This window comes from Helianthus annuus, chromosome 16 (genome assembly GCF_002127325.2).
Source record: "Helianthus annuus cultivar XRQ/B chromosome 16, HanXRQr2.0-SUNRISE, whole genome shotgun sequence".
In the NCBI taxonomy this organism is placed as follows: domain Eukaryota; kingdom Viridiplantae; phylum Streptophyta; class Magnoliopsida; order Asterales; family Asteraceae; genus Helianthus; species Helianthus annuus.
The window spans coordinates 78086878-78104025 of NC_035448.2; the positions used below are offsets into that span (position 1 = coordinate 78086878).

At 39.5% G+C, this 17148-nt stretch overlaps 1 protein-coding gene across 1 annotated transcript; it reads right to left on the minus strand.

The window, feature by feature from the left end:
• Nucleotides 1–2435: 2435 nt before the first annotated feature.
• Nucleotides 2436–3236, minus strand: LOC110919636 (leucine-rich repeat extensin-like protein 3). The gene has a single exon (XM_022163902.1). The coding sequence runs from the start codon at nt 3234–3236 to the stop codon at nt 2436–2438; it is 801 nt and encodes a 266-aa protein (XP_022019594.1).
• Nucleotides 3237–17148: the final 13912 nt, after the last annotated feature.

The window sequence follows — 17148 nt, forward strand, 5'->3', positions numbered from 1 at the left end:
TTAGGGTTTTAACAGGTAAATTCAACAATTTACAAAACTTGTTATCTACGAAAGACTTATCTGCGCCTGAATCAAAAAGTACTCTTGCAAAGACATCGTTTACAAGGAAAGTACCTGTTATGACATTATCGTCTTGCACAGCCTCCTTCGCGTCCATTCTGAAGACTCTCGCATTGGTCTTCTTGGCCTCTTCAGGCTTCTTGTTGTATTTAGGGCAGTTGGTCTTAATGTGCCCCTTTTCATTGCAACGGTGGCACGTTGCGTCTTTTATTTTCTTGCAATCCAAGGTTTTGTGATCCGTGGCCTTGCATATACCACAAGCATAGGTTTTTGACTGAGTCTGAGAGTTCGACTCAAGTCTGCACCTTCCAAAGTGATGTTTCTTGCAAATCTTACATTTGGGCTTCTCGCCAGACTGATGCCCATCTTTCTTTGACTCATATCCTTTCTTGGTGTCACCGTTCCCACGGTGTTTTTTGTTCGACCTACGCGAACTATCATCTTCGCGCTTTCTTTTCTCCGTCTCCTTATTCCTCAGCGCTCTCTGCCTGACCGCATCCAGAGTGAGGGATAAGGAAATGTCAGCTACCGATCTAAAAGTAGTCGGCCGAGAAGCTTTCACGCTTGCCTTGATCTCGGGGGCTAAACCACCGATAAAACGAGTGATTCTTTTTGGTTCCGGGGTTACCAGGTTGGGAACCAACCGGGACATAGTGTTGAAGCCCGTTAGGTAAGCTTGACAGTCAAGGTTTGTCATCACCAGTGATAGAAAATCAGACTCTATCTTCTCCACCTCATGCTGAGGGCAGTAATTTTCCCTGATAAGGGCAACAAATTGATCCCACGACATGCTGTACAATGGGATTTTCCCGGTGGCTTGAATCAGAGATCTCCACCATGCTAAAGCTTCGCCCTTAAAAGACTGCGACACAAACTTGACCACGTCTTTCTCAGCGCATCCGCTGATATCAACAACCGTATCCATCTCATCCAGCCACGTCATACAGTCAATAGCTCCTTTCTCCCCAGTGAAGTCCCGGGGCTTACATGAAACAAAATATTTATAGGAACAACCTTTCTCACGGGGTCCCCTGTTCAGTATAACCTGCTGTGATGGTGCACTGTGGTTTGAGGAGTGTCGATCATCGTCTTTCTTCGGGTCATCCTTCTTGGATGGTGGCTTTGAAGGCTGTGTAGATAGGGTCCTACTACGAGTCCCACTATACTCTTCGTACTGTCTTTCCAAAGCCTTTGTAACCGCGCCGTCGACCAATGCCTTTAATTCAGCACCCGTTAAGGTAACCCGGGCGTTATCAATATTCTCCGTTGGATGGCTATTTATCTCGTCTGAGTTGGCCATTTCAATTGAACTGTTACAGAAAACAAGGACAATAGTTTATGTGGGAGTTTATTATGGAATTTCTCCTTGGGTAATTCATTAACCATGGTCACAGAGACCATATTTGGTTAATTTATTAATTATATCTATTTAGGATTTCTATAATGATTTATCCTAGTTATAAAACAATAACAATTTTATTTGTTGCACAAAAGGCCTAGTCACATGGACAGTTTATTTTATGGGTTATGATTTCAGAGAATCAAACATGAAGGTATACTGGCACAATAGGCCTAGTCACAAGGACATTTATAAATTATATGCTAGGATTTCAGAGAATCAAAGCATTTGAGGTTGAACCTAGTTCATTACTTTTATTTGACAGGGAGTCATCGCTACTACTGTCTTTTGGCTCATGTGGAAATGAGCAGGGCCCGTAGGCACGTATTACCACGTAGGGTAAAAGTATGGTCATCTTAATTGATGATTTACCCCATGATTCAGAGATCGATAATTGGGTTTGGAATCTTTGAAGGATCCTTATATAACAAAACAATGTGTGTGATTTCGAATGAATCACATCTGCCAGGAGTGTTAACCTATTTTCAGATGTTAACAGGGATTTGAATCTTCTTAACAGGTCTTACCGTCTTGGCCTGGCCTTATAATGACCCGAAGGCTAGGTTTCACACTTTAAGAAAAATTTTACATAGGCAGACTTTTACTTAAAAGGAATGATTTTTGATTCGATTATTTCATAGTTATGCATATAATAGCAACATGAAATTTATAAAACAATTATTCATTACTTTACTACGATATTACATGCTGCCCTAACGGGTCTTTTCAAATAGCGACTTACCCACGCAGGGGTTTCAACAAGTACTTACCCTCGCAAGGGTTTAATAGCACACGTACCCACGCAGGGGCTAAATAACAAAACATACCCACGCAGGGGCTTTAACAATATAATAGTCCACGCAGGGACTTACACAAATAAAATACCCTCGCAGGGGTTTATTAACAAAACATACCCACGCAGGGGTTTATACTACAAGACTGGCCCATGCAAGGGCTCAACAATACTTGGAAGGATTCAGTGGTCCTTCTTGCTCTTTCCTTTGATCAGGCTTGTCAATCCTTGGAAGAACGTTTGTCGCTCCCTTCGCTCCCTGTGAAATTCTCGCTCTACATAGTCCAACCTTTTCAGAATTTCTTCACGCTCAGGCGGAGAGAACCTTGGTGGTTGCGATTGTGTCCGTATAATAGGTCTTGTAGGTATCTGGTACCCATGAGTTGGGTACCCTACTCCCCATGGATCTCCATAGGGTCCTTGGGTTCTATAGTTAGTCGCTACCACGTACGGATCGGCTTCGGCGTAATTGTAGTTGGTGTATACTGGCTGCTCAAACGGGTTGTACGCCATGGAACCCGTGTATGCCGGAATTGGGTTATCAAAACCCATAGGCGGTGGTTGTGGTGCAACTGGGTGTGAAGGCCCACCCATTTGTGGATCTTCTTGATGTGGCAGGTAGTGGCTGCCGCTTGATTGTAGTGGAGAACTAAAATGAAAGTCTCCTGTTCGCGCAGATATACGCGCTCCGGTTCTCCTACGCCTTGGTGGTTGCGGGGGTGCCGGTTGAACTGGTGGTGGAGGAGGTGGTGGCGTGACTGCCACGAACCTTGGATCCTCAGAGGGATCTTGTTGCTGGTGTTGCTGCTGCTGAGGTGATGTATGGCGAGGAGGCGTAGAGTACCATTCGTGCCTGGTAAACATAGCTTGAAAGCTATCTGGACCAACATAGGGTGATCCGTGGAAGGAAGATCCATCCGAGATCTCTATCGGGTGGTTTGGTGTGCCACTGGCAGGCTCGACAGGGTCCGTATCCTCGTCCATGTTGTCCGCATGATCTCCAGAGAAATGATCTTCTGGACCTAATGGGTTAAAATTCCCTGGTTCTTGCAGGAAGTTTGTCGGGTTAAACCGGCCCCTAGAAACTGGTGTAGGGTCACCGAAGGAGTTGTGCGATAAGGATCGCTGTAATGGTATGTATGGAGGTTGAGGGTTGTTGGGCTCATAATCTGGTTGTGGCCCATAAGGGTTAGGAGGTGTTGAACTGTGTGAGACCGACCGTCTAGCCGGCTCAAAGAGGTTCCTCCGGTTCTGCCGGGGATCGTCACTCTCCGTGGTAGATGGAGCATTTTGTTCGAGGGTCCAGCTTCATTATTATTGGGGGCGGTGATTGGCCCCTTGCCTCTTCCTCTTCTCCTGAAGAATCTTGGCGGCATTTTGTTCGTTCCTGAGCAATATGGCATGAGATAACAAAACAAAATATATACAAAAATAAAGGACAATACAATTAAAGTGGAATTTGTCCTACGTTGTAGGTCTAGACTCGAAGTTTAGAATTGTGCAATTGTGTAACTGAGATTAAACACAAAAGGCTAGTGTTTAATTCACTCAGTGTTGGCTCTGATACCAACCTATCACACCCCGATTTCCACGTGTCACCGGTGGGCCCGGTGGGGGAGTATCGTGACGTGGTTGGCAACGTAATAGTCAAACAACACAATATTCAATATGCACAGCGGAAGCAATTTAAAAGATGTAATACAACCGAATTTAATTATTGTAATATCAAGTATCACAATGTTCGATTGTTTATCCACAGACGGATCGAAATAAAATATGAGACAATAGTTCAACAGACTTCAGGCATCCTAAGCTTGCGAGACTTTTTATTGATGCTAAGGAGACAATCCAGCCAATTTCGTTTAGTACCTGCATTCAGTCTTTTTGGGAAAATACGTCAGTTTACACTGATAAATACAATCAACTGACTCATTTTGGAAAATGATTGAAAATTGGTTTGGATGCACGTGGCATAAACATTTTTATTTTAACTTGGGAGAATTATTTAATATTATAATCTTGTGAACGAATTACATGTTACTAAAGACTTTAAGTAATCAAGACTGTTTAAACGAGCCGATCAAATTATTCAACTACCCACTTAACTGTGGAGATTTGATGCTCGATCAAGCGGTATGCTATATACCGTAACCCAAGCCCGTATAGGGAAAATAAGTTAAAAGTATTTACCTGAGCAGTGTATAAATCACAATAAGCAAACGCAAGTAGCTTTTACTGGTCCTCGTAATCTGTAGCGAAGGTTTATAATAACCTATTAGGATTCTAACGGGTCTTTTATTAAGCTTAAGCTTAGACCGACTAGTTTCAAAGATACGGTTCGTACGCCTGATTAAGCGAAGACCGGATAGAATGTGATTTAGACCCGACAAATCCAGAGACTTGTTTAATATGGGTTTATTATTCACATTCTGGATTTTGAGATAATATCGTTAAGGTTTAACCCGTTTTGGTTAATTTATGTAAACTTGTTACATAAACCGAACCGTACGCGTAATAAGCGTGACGGGTAGTCATGAGAGCTATATACAGGCTTCCTAAGTTAATTAAGTCTCAAATATGTTGTGACATCAGTAAGGTGTCTTTCATTATGCCAGAAACATGTTTAAACACAAACTAGGCCCCGTAGGGGTAGTTTGGTCATTTTAAAGGTTGCAAAAAGGTTTAAGTGTTTAACTGAGTTACAGGTCTGATGTAATCAGTAAATATACTCCAATTAATGAGTTATAACAGTAAGATAAAGCATATGTGTGAAATTTATCGTTTTTAACCAAACTATGCCCCGTAGCGGTATTTTGGTAATTTCACATAAGCCGAAAAGCTCAGAACTGAAGTCTGAGTTTATCCACCTTTGCTTACTATTAAAATATTATAATTTGCCTCTCATATCAGTAGGTATCAACCCGGGTATGTCCAATATGATTTTAAAACATACTATGCGTTAAAAACGCTAATCAAGGCGATTAAAGGCCATTTCCGGGTTTGATACTTAAATCTGATATTTTTATATTTCCAGAAGGCTTAAAAGAATTTATTTATCATATGTGATCAGTAGCAAAAGGTTTGGAGTCGTTTAGATATGTAAATCTCATTTTATGGCCCGTTAGGGCAAAACCGACATTTACCGAATTAAGCCTACGACTATGAGTTATGCTCAACCTAAAATTAATTAAAAATCTTTAAAAATCCCAAAATAATATATTACATCAGTGGGTAAAAGATTTGATACCAAAAAGTATGTTTAACTAGGCTATACGCTAATTACGCCATTTTATTAGCATAAAGCATTCATTTTGCGATAATGAGCATAACTCTTAATCTACAAGTCAAACTGATGTCAAACTTTGCATACAAGTCTATATATCAGTGACTAAGGTTTCTACACTTTTACATTTTCATAAATCACGTTTTAAGGTAATAAGGGCATAACGGTCAACATATGAGCAATTAACGGAAGCATGCATATTAATCGGATAACTAATGAACCAAGGTGTATAATCACAGAGGGTTGTTCTAACATGTAACCTAGTCCAATTAAAGCTCTGAGGCATTTCTAAAATATGCCTAAATGGGTCAGAACTGAAAGTCAAAGTGAAAGTCAAACTATGTGACTTTCGGTTCCGAACCGGGTCTAAACAAGAAATTTTCGGGTTGAACATGTTTAGACATGTCCTTACACTAGTTATCAAGTTATATTAATGATAAAACAGGTCAAAAGTGTTCTACATTGTTAATCATGCATAAATCGCATTTTAGACTTCCTGATGACTTTTTAATTACACGTTTGACTCGACATTAGACCTAGTTAGAATGGGAGTCAGGGGAAACCCTTTTAAGGTTTTATTACCCACATATATACCCACCTAAAGGTACTTTTAATTCGAGATTTGACTGAGTCGTTTATAATTAATCTCGAAGTCAAACTGTAATTACGACGGTTTGACTTTTAGCTAAATTACTAAGCTAAAGTCAATTTAGAAAGGTTAAGACAACTTACAAAGGTCTAATGGATGATTAGGAAGGCTTAGAGAGTGCTTTTGTGCTCCACACTTGATCAGGAGGTGTTGAGGAATGAATGATCAAAGTGTTGCACTTGTGAGTTTCTTATATAGTGATCCAAGACACCACAACATGTTGACAATTAAGTCTAGGACTAACCACAACATTCCCACAGGTGTCCTACATGTTTAGGGGTTGTTTAGGGGCCAAGGGACATGTGGAAAAACTGTTAAATCCGGTTTCATGCGCGCAAAACAGGTAACAGCCGGTTTTCTGGTTGCTGGCACTTGCTTACGGACCGTAAGCCCTCCCTTGCGGTCCGTAAGCCTGTCATCAGGCACAAAATTTGTTGATCTTTGATGTCTTGAAGGGGTAACTTGAGGCTTTCGAATTTGGGACATGTTTTATCAGATTGGGGCCTCTATAAAGTGCTTAATACAGTAACATACCCTACCATTGGAATGCTTGCTTGGATTCTTTATAAAAGTACCGAAAATTAAGGGTTACCGTAGGAATTTCTTCGTAGGAGTCCACCAATTGATTCATGAATCATTCATTGCTATAATTCACTGAACTTGAACATACACTAGATGTTTCTAATACGATTTGAGTCTTGGGATTTATAACGAGGTCGTTCAGAGGTGCAAAAGTTAACATGACGACACTTACCCATTTTTAATAAATCCGAATTTTATAACGCTTTTCGTCTTACACGACACGTGTCGTTATTTTATTTAACATGAATTTTCGAGGTGTTACATTCAACCTCGTGTTGGGGACAGTAATTCTCCTTGATCAGGGCAACAAATTGTTCCCAAGACATGTTGTATAGAGGTATCTTCCCGGTGGCTTGAATCAGCGACTTCCACCATGATAGGGCATCACCCTTGAAAGATTGTGACACAAACTTCACAATATCTCTTTCAGCACAGCTACTTATATCCACTACTGTCTCCATCTAATCAAGCCAAGTCATACAGTCCACTGCCCCCTTCTCCCAGTAAAATCCCGGGGTTTACAAGACAAAAAAGTATTTATACGTGCAACCCTTGGCACGTGGGGCATCATAAAGCACGATCTTCTTGGAATGATCACCATTTTCATTCGAAGAATGTCTATCATCATCCTTCTTAGACTCTTCCTTTTTAGACTTGGGTTGGACAGATGGTGGCTTGCTGTGAGACTCCGAATGAGTCTTGGATCTATTATGCGGTGTAGACAAGGTCCTACTATGGGTCCCACTGTACTCACTGTACTGTCTTTCTAATGCCTTAGTAACCGCATCATCCACAAGCGCTTTCAGCTCTGCGCTAGTTAACTGTATCTTTGCGTTATCGTGGTTTTCCACCGGACGACTATTTACCTCGTCCGACCCAGCCATGTAGCTTCACTGCTACATATAAACAATAATAGGCAAGGTTTTATTTAACAGTTAATACAGCATTTTATGTATTTTATTAACCATGGTTTTAAATAGCCATTGCAGGTTAATTTATAAATATTAATTCAGGATCTGTATTATAATCCTATATTATAACTTTAATGTTGGCACCTAAAGGCCTAGTTATGCAAACAAGTTTTAATTTATAACCAGGATTTCACATAATCGAGGTATTAGGGTTTGAAGCACAGTTCATTACCCCTTTAGACAGTGAGTTGCAGACTCTAACTGTCTCTTAGTCCCTAGGACATTAATTATTACCCGTAGGCACTTCATTCTCAAGGAATGGATATTTACTTACAGGGAATTTTAAATTAACCCAATTTTCAATGATGGCCTATGTGACTTTTACTGTGTCACAATTTGCCCAGAATGTTAACATACTTACAGATGTTAACAGAATTTGGAATCTTCTAGACGGGTTCTACCATTTTGGCCATGTCTGCGGTGACACGTGGCTAGGTTTTACCCCTTAGATTCTCTTTATAACGCAGATCAATCCTAAGTTGAGACGTTAATTACGGACCTGAATCTAATTATGGAGATACCATCTTGGCCTTGTCTTAAAATGACATGTGGCTAGGTCTTGTCCCTTTTTAGATTTTGCCATTTTATATTAATGGTAGGTCTTCTTTAATTTAGGAAATGTTGTTTTCATTTTTACCTTTTTATTTTAAGTTTATTCATATACTTATTTATAACAACAATCATGAAAATTTAAATGCAACATTTCACTAATAAAGATTCAACAGTACAATACTTGCCCTAAACGGGACTTCTACAAACAACATGCCCACGCAGGGGCGAAATACAACAAACAAACAACAAAACAACAAACAAACCCACGCAGGGGTTAACTGAAAGACATACCCACGCAGGGGCAGAATACAAAAAGACAAGCTCGCGCAGGAGCTGAATACAGAAACAACAAGTCCACGCAGGGACTGACTACAACAAAATAAATAAAAATCTTCACTAATCCCTTCTTTTGGACTTTCCTTTGATCAAATCTGATAGTCCTTTGAAGAAACCCCTGTTGTGTCTGCGCTCAGTTTGGATTTCCCGTTCACAACGGTCCAGCCTCTCAAGGACCTCCTGCTGGCGCTCAGGTGGGATAAGCTGCTGCTGCGACGGTTGGTACAATGGCTGAGGAGGTGGTGGCTGCTGGTACACATATGGAGGGTACCCGGTAGTCCAAGGACCACCATAGGGCCCTTCAGGGTGTCGAGCGTTGTAATCCCAAGCCTCCTGATATGGGTCCACGTGAGCATAGTTAAAGCTGTTGTGGCCCGGTATTTCAAACGGGTTGTATGCCGCGGAACCGGCATAAGCAGGGATTGGGTTGTCAAAACCCGGCGGAGGTGCCACAGGCACTGAGTTGACTTCTGGTATGGGGTTTGATGGACCCCCCATTTGTGGTTCTTCCTCTTCCTCCTGAAGTGGCGGATAATGGCTGCCACTTGATGGTTGGGGTGTGCTGATGCGGACACCCCCCTCGCACGGACATCCGTGCGTTTGACCTCCTCCGCCTCGGTGGCTCCGGAGGCGGCTGCTGTTCCACTGGTGGTGGTGGTGGCGGAGTGACTGCCACAAATCGTTGATCCTCAGAAGGATCCTGCTGCTGCTGTTGCTGATATGGGGACGAGTGCTCAGAGGGCGTGAAGTACCAGTCCCACTGCTTAAACCTCTCCTGGTAACTGTCCGGACCGCGATATGGTGATCCGTGGAAAGATGACCCATCCGAGATTTCGATGGGGTGGTTCGGCGTTCCTGTAGCAGGCTCCATGGGATCAGTATCCTCGTCCATGTCATTGTCCTCAGAGAAGTGGTCTTCCGGTCCGAGTGGGTTAAAACCCCCGGGTTCTGGAAAAAAGTTGGCCGGGTTGAATCGGCTTTAGAAAACTGGGGTTGGGTCACCAAAGGAGTGGTGAGAGTTGGATCTCTGCAAAGGTATGAAAGAGGGTGGTTGCTCGTTGGGCTCATTTTCCGATTGGGGCCCAAAGGAGTGCTGGTAAGAAGGTGAAGAGCTGAGGGAAACTGACCGTCTCCCAGGTTCAACATAGAGCCTCCATGGCTCTTGTGGACTAGTGCTCATGGTAATGGATGGGGTACGCCGGTGCGAAGGCCCAGCTTCGTGATCGTGACCTGTGACTGGTCCTTTGCCTCGACCGCGAAGAAATCTTGGTGGCATGTTGACCTGCATACAAGTTTTAGATAACAACAACAACATATAATAATAAGACCCAAAAATAAAACAAAACAGAGTTTGTCCTATGTTCTTTGTCTAGACTCGAAACTCGAAGAATGTGCAATTCGTGCACTGAGACTAAACACAAAAGGCTAGTGTTTAATTCACTCAGTGTTGGCTCTGATACCAACCTGTCACACCCCTAATTTCCACGTGTCACCGGTGGGCCTGGTGGGGGATTAACGTGACGTAGTTGATATCATCATAGTCAAACAACACAAATTATAATGCACAGCGGAAGCAAAGATAGATTTATTTCAACTTAAATTATTGTAATATTCGAGTATCACAAAATGTCGAAATAGAATCCACAGGCAGAATCAAATAAAAAGGAAACTTCATTTCAACAGACTTCATGCATCCTAAGCTTGCGAGACTTCTATGGATGCTTAAGGAGTGACCAGCCTATTACGCGTAGTACCTGCACTTAGTCTTTTGGAAAATACGTCAGTTTACACGGGTAAATACAATTTAACTGACTCATTTTGAAAATGTTTAAAATTAATTTAAATGCTCGTAGCATAAAACTTTTTATAACTTGGGATAATTATTTGCTTAATAATCTTGTAAAAGAATTACATGTTCGTTCTGCGTTCAGTAGCCCGGGTCATGCTGGGTTAAAGATTAATAGACACACCACTTAATATAATTCCGCCGCGAGACTTCTCTCGTACCGACGATTATACATGTTGTACAGCACTACGGGTGTACGCCTACACCCGAGTGCTAAGGTCGTGGCCATTCTTTGAATGATGCCAAGGATATCTGGGACATGGTCATTAAGCCCCCAAAGGCGTTAAACAAACAAAACAGCATTTTCAAACGGGTTAATTTGACTGCACATAACCAAGGCCGGTTAAGGTCAATTCCCCGACCAAGCGGTATTTTATATACCGTACCCCAAGCCCGTATAGGGAAAATAAGTTAAACGTATTTACCTGAGCAAAGTATAAACCAAATATAACGAGTGCATGTAGCTTTTACTGGGCTCCTAGATCTGGAAATTAAGGTTTTAATAACCTATTAGAATCCTAACGGGTCTTAGACTTAGACCGGTTAGTTTTATATAAAGATTACGGTTTTAAACGCACAATAAGGCGAAGACCGTTTTAGAATGTGGTTTTGTCCCAACAAGCTTGCACGCTTGTTTTATATGGGTAACATAATCACATTCTGGATTTTGAGACCAAAAAGATATGGTTTGACCCGTTTCGGCTATAATGGCCAAACTAGTCACATAAGCCGATCCGAACGCGTATAGTGCGTAACGAGTAACCATAAGAGTTAAATACAAGTTTCTGAAGTCAATATGCTTAAAATATGTTGTGATATCAGAATGATACCTTCCATTATGCCCCAAATGATTTTAAACCAAAACTATGCCTCATAAGGGCGTTTTGGTCATTTTACAAGGTGAAAAAGGGTTAAAATGATAACCTGAGTTACAGGTCTGATTAAATTAGTAAATATACTTAATTTACTAAGTTATAACAGTAGGGTATCAAATTTATGTGAAATTTATTATCTTTAACCTTACTATGCACCGTAGGGGCATTTTGGTAATTTCACATGTGCCTAAAAGGTCAATTCTGGAATTCTGAGTTCAAAACATTTGCCTACTGTTTAAAATATAAAAATTCACTAATTACATCAGTAGGTTCAATCCCTTAAGCTTAATAAGGTTCTAGTGCACACTTATGCGTTAAAAATGCCTAAAAGGCGATTTGGAGCCATTTCCGGGTTTTCTGTAAAAAGCTGATATTTTTAATATTCCAGAAGGCTCAAAACAATTTATTTATCATAACAAATCAGTAGAAATTGGTTTGAGGTCAAAAGGATTTGTAAAACTCATTTTATGGCTAAAAAGGGCAAAACCGGCATAAACCGAATTAATCTTAGAATACTAAGTTATGCTCAGCCTAAAAATAAATAAAAATCACCAAAAATCCCAAAATATTATTTTATAACAGTGGGTAAAAATTTTGGTATAAAAATTTGGGTTTTGATAGGCTATACATAATTTACGCCATTTAATTAGTAAAGAAGCTCTTAATTACGCTATTGAGCATAACTCTTAATCTAGACCTCAAACTGACTTCAAATTTTGGGTGCAAGTTTATAAATCAGTAGCTAAGGTGCCTACCCTTTTACATTCTCAAAAATCACGTTTTAAGGTCAAATGGGCATAATGGTCAACATATAAGCGATTAACGGAAACATGCATGTGAATGGGATATCTAATGAACCAAGTTGTATAATCTCAGAGAGTTATACTAACATGCAAATAGGTTCAAAAGAAGCTCTAAGGCAATCCTAATCTTGGATTAAACGGGTCAGAACTGAAAGTCAAAGCAGAAGTCAAACTTTGCGACTTTCGGTTCCAAACCGAGCCTAAACTGAAAATTGTCGAGTTGAACATGTTGGAACATGTTCTTACATTAATTACCAAGTTATTTTAATGATCAAACAGGTTGCATGTAACCTACATTGCTAATTATGTATTAATTTGCAAATAACCTTTCTGTTGACTTTTTATAATAAGCTTTGACTCGACAATTAGCATAGTTAGAGTGGGAACCTGGAAATACCCTTTTAGGGGTTTGTTACCCACATAATTACCTACTTATAGGTATTTTTAATTCGGGATATTAGTGAGTAATTATTGACTAATCCCGAAGTCAACCCTTAATTACGATGGTTTGACTTTTAGCTAATTAATTAAGCTAAAATGGACTAAGGATGATTAGGAACACTTACAAAGATCCTTAATAGGATTATGGACTTAATGAGAACTTGTTGTTGTCCAAGGAAACTCCAGAGAATGCTCCAAGTGAGTGACACAATGAATGATCAAAGTTCACCACACTTCACTCCCTTATATAGTGACCAAAAAGTTCTAGGATTGAGACATGGAAGTCTATGATGGTTACAAGATCACCCCAGGTGTCCCTAACAAGCTAAATACTGCCTAGCAAGCCCCTTGTTTCGAAAACCATCCTTTTAAGTCGGTGTAACAGGCTGAACAGCCAGCTGTCCATTTTCTGCTGCCAGCGACTGGCTTACGGACCGTAAGCCTAAGCTTTTGCGGTCCGTATGCAGCCCTTGCGGACCGTATGATCAGATGGTTGCGGTCCGTAACCGACCTTTGCTGAAAACGCCCAGATATGCATCTTACGGACCGTAAGCCATGACCCTTACGGTCCGTAACCGTTGGTCAGAGGACAAAAGTTTGAAAACTTTCAAGCTTTGACCATGCAACCATACAAGTCCGAATTCATGCCATCTTTCTCAGTTGTGGGGCCTCCTTACACAGCCATTGCATGCTTGTGAATGCCTTACATGTTTCCTACTTTAATTTGGAATCTTGGGGGTTTTAAAGTGACGGAATTCACAAGAACAAGTCTTGGATTTACTAGTTGAACAAATTTTAATTTCTTATTCAATTTTCCATTAGGATAACATTTAAGCTAGCATTCCCTTGTAGTAACATTATTAATAATCCAATCTCCATATAAAAGATGGAATTTTTATTTATTTAGAATCAACCGGTAAAATATATAAGATATTTATCAAATAATTCATGGATCTTGAGATTTATAAATTCGGGTCGCTCAGAGGTGTTTTAATAACATGTCGCCCTTGGGTCGTTCAGAGGTGTTTTAATAACATGACGCCCTCTTAAAATCCTACCACGCATCTTTGTATTTGACCCGGTTTCTGACACATTTGTCCCACATGACACGTGTCTTTAATTTGTTGGACAGGAATTTTCAAGGTGTTACAAAACTACGTTGAATTATATTTACAAATAGACTAAATTACAATTTTTTTTCTTTATAAGGACAAATAGCATAACAAGTTTTTAGGTTAAATTACACTTTTTGTTCTTTATGTTTGTATCAGTTTGCAATGGATAGACTTTAACTTCAATAATTACAGTCACAATCCTTTATTTAGAAAACTCATTACACCTTTTGTCCTTTATCACTAACATGGTTAAAATTTTCAATTAAGTCTTTTCTGTCAAGGGTACTCTGGTCATTTCACGCTTTTATTTTAAATGATTCTTAACAAATAAAATCAAAAAGAAAAATTTACATACATACAACATCATCTTCCCCAACCCTACAACACTATAAAACCCTACCTCAAATCAATCTTCCTCAATTTCCATCAATGGCTTCTTGTATTACCACCAGATTCATCTTTCGTCTTCTTTAAACCAAAAACCCTAACCTTCTTCACACAAATCACCATACAATCTTTACCACAATCCCCAATTCAACATCTCACTCTTCGATTTCATCTCTATTCGAATCCAAAGTTGCACCATTCAACCACCACTCCACTGCCTCCGTTTCGGAACCTGCTATTGTTACTACAACAACTACAACCTTTCCCAGCCGCGGTTCTTCTGTAAGGGATGTCGCTGCTACTGGACCAAAGGCGGTGTCCTTCGTAAGGGATGTCGCCGCCTGTGCTGACCGAAAATTATCACAAGTTGTTTTCGGAGATGGGGACGTTTGGAAGCTTGATTAATTCGTGTTCTTATGAGTTAGCTATAGGATTCTCGTCGATGGTGGAACCGGAGTGTCACTGTTAATGCAGCAACGAGATCAAGATCAGAGGCAACAATGGGATTGTAAAAGGGGTAAGTTTGAATACTCTGGGTTAAGCGATGGTGTAGATGTGATGGAGGATTGGGGTTTGTTTGATCAGTCTTGTTATTTGATAAGTAATTCTATTATCTTACTTGTAAAACTTTATGTCATATTGATTTCACAAATTTCGGTACCTCTTACTCATTGCCCACTGGTTCCGTATATGTGTTCAAAACTATGTGTTGATGGTGTTCAAAACTATGAGCAGTGTTTGTTATTTGATCGATATGTAAAACCCAATTTTGTGAGCCAGATTTGGGGGTTTTTGGTGGTGGTTACAGACGGTGGTTGTCGGATTTGAGCTAAATTTGGTGGTGTTTGGTAGTGGTTGTCGGTTTTGGATATGTCAGCTAGATTTGGTGGTGGTTAGTGGTGGTCAGAGAAGTGGTTTTATTTCCAGAGGATTTAAAGAGGGGTGAGGGGAAGAGTGTGAGTTGAGAGAGAGATGGAGGGGGTTAAGGTAAATATTAAAGCTTTGTTTTAAATTTTAATTTAATTAAATTGGTAAAAAGACTAAATTACCCTTTTATGATATGATTTAACTGAAAATTTTAACCATGTTAGTGGTAAAGGACGAAAGGTGTAATGAGTTTTCTAAATAAAGGATTGTGACTGTAATTATTAAAGTTAAAGGCTATCCATTGCAAACTGATACAAACATAGAGGACAAAAAGTGTAATTTACCCAAGTTTTTAAATAAAGGACACAGAATAGAAGTGAAAACATTGAATGAACTATTACATAATTTAGAATTTCAATTTCATAGAGGAAAAAATTGTAAATTAGTCTTACAAATATTTAAAACTAGGGCGGGGCACTAAACCGAATATTTCTCTCTCATAACATGTACGTATGTGTTTCAGTTACTTGTACATACTACTCATAACACGATCTCAAAAAAATTACATTGAGTCAACTAATTAAATTAAACCACTATAATACTTTTGCTTAAGAAAAACAAAAACGATAGAAAAACAATAAATTTAAACTGGGTGCAAAATTTTAATTTTTCAGGATAAATGAGAGTGTGCCAAGGAGCCGCCTGACACAAAAAAAATTACACTGAGTCAAACAATTAAAACAAAGCATTACTATAGTTTTGTTAAAAAAATATTAAAACGATGGCATGACTGTAATTTTATACTGGGGGCAAAATCGTAATTTGATTAGGAAAGCAAAGGAAAACGATGGCAAAATGTAAATTTAGATTGAGAGCAAAATTGTAATTTGGCTGAAGGGGAAAAACAAAACTAATAGCAAAACTGTAAATTTAAACTGGTCAAAATCGTAATTTTGAATCGAGGGCAAAATGGTAATTTCTAGTTGGGGGCAAAAGCATAATTTTATTTTGATCTGTGGGTAAAATCGTAAATTGGTTGGGCCAATGGGGGAGTTCCAGACAGCTTCCTGACACTATTCCTCCATCTTGTGTCTGTAGTTATACACTGGGGGCAAAATCGTAATTTAACTGGGAAAGCAAACAAAAATGATAACAAAAATGTAAATTCCAATTGAGGGCAAAATCATAATTTAGCTGGGAGGAACAAAACAAAACTAATGGTGAAACTGTAAATTTAAATGGGGCAAAATCGTAATTTTGAACCGAGGGCAAAATTGTAATTTTTAACTGGGGCAAAAGCATAATTTTATTTTGAACTGGAGCTAAAAACGTAATTTTAAACTGATGGCAAAATCATAATTTTAAAACAGGGGCAAAATCGTAATTTGATTTGGCCCAAAGGCTAAAAGCTATGATGTAAAACTATAAAAATAAAGAAAATAGAAAAAGAGAAAAGGGGAAAAAAGTCAAAATGAATAAAAAAACACTATTCATGAAACTTCGTAATTGTTATATAGATTACAGATGGGCATAATACCTGGTTCCAAACCCGACCCGGTAGAACCTACCTGGAACCAGTTCCAGTTCCTACCCGTTGTATACAAGAACCGGGTCCGGGTTCAAAATACCCATTGGTTCTTACCCGGTTCCACATTTTATAAAAAATTAGGGTCGTACCCGGTTCTAATCCGGAACCGGTTCCTCCGTATAGAAAACAATACCTGGTGTACTAAATTCTTACCTTCTTGATTTTATTACCGTTGGAATCGATTCCTAGCCGTTGCCTATTTAATGTATATGACCGTTGGAACCGATTTCAGCATGTATAAATACTGATCAAAATCGATTCCACACATCACATTGTTCAACTTCTTGAATATTATTCTACTTCTTTATTCATTTGATAATATAGCAACCAAGAATTCCAAAACCACCAACTTCCCATCCATCAACAAGGCTCCTCAATCGGCCCCATATGTCGTTGGGACACTCACACATAATCAGAATCAAGATGTATGGTGCAATTGGGATTTAGTGGAAATGAGTGACGGCTCGCAAAAGGCTCAATGCAAACATTGTAGAGCTTTGTTAAGCAAGGACTCCAATTCAACTTTGACGAAACATATAAAGAACAAATATTGCAAGGCTTTGAAAGATGTTACACTCAGTCAAGTGAAACTCTCAAAGGA

What these genes read in the sequence shown, in the direction of transcription:
- LOC110919636 (XM_022163902.1), bottom strand. Translation starts at nt 3,236, where the DNA reads ATGGACGAGGATACGGACCCTGTCGAGCCTGCCAGTGGCACACCAAAC.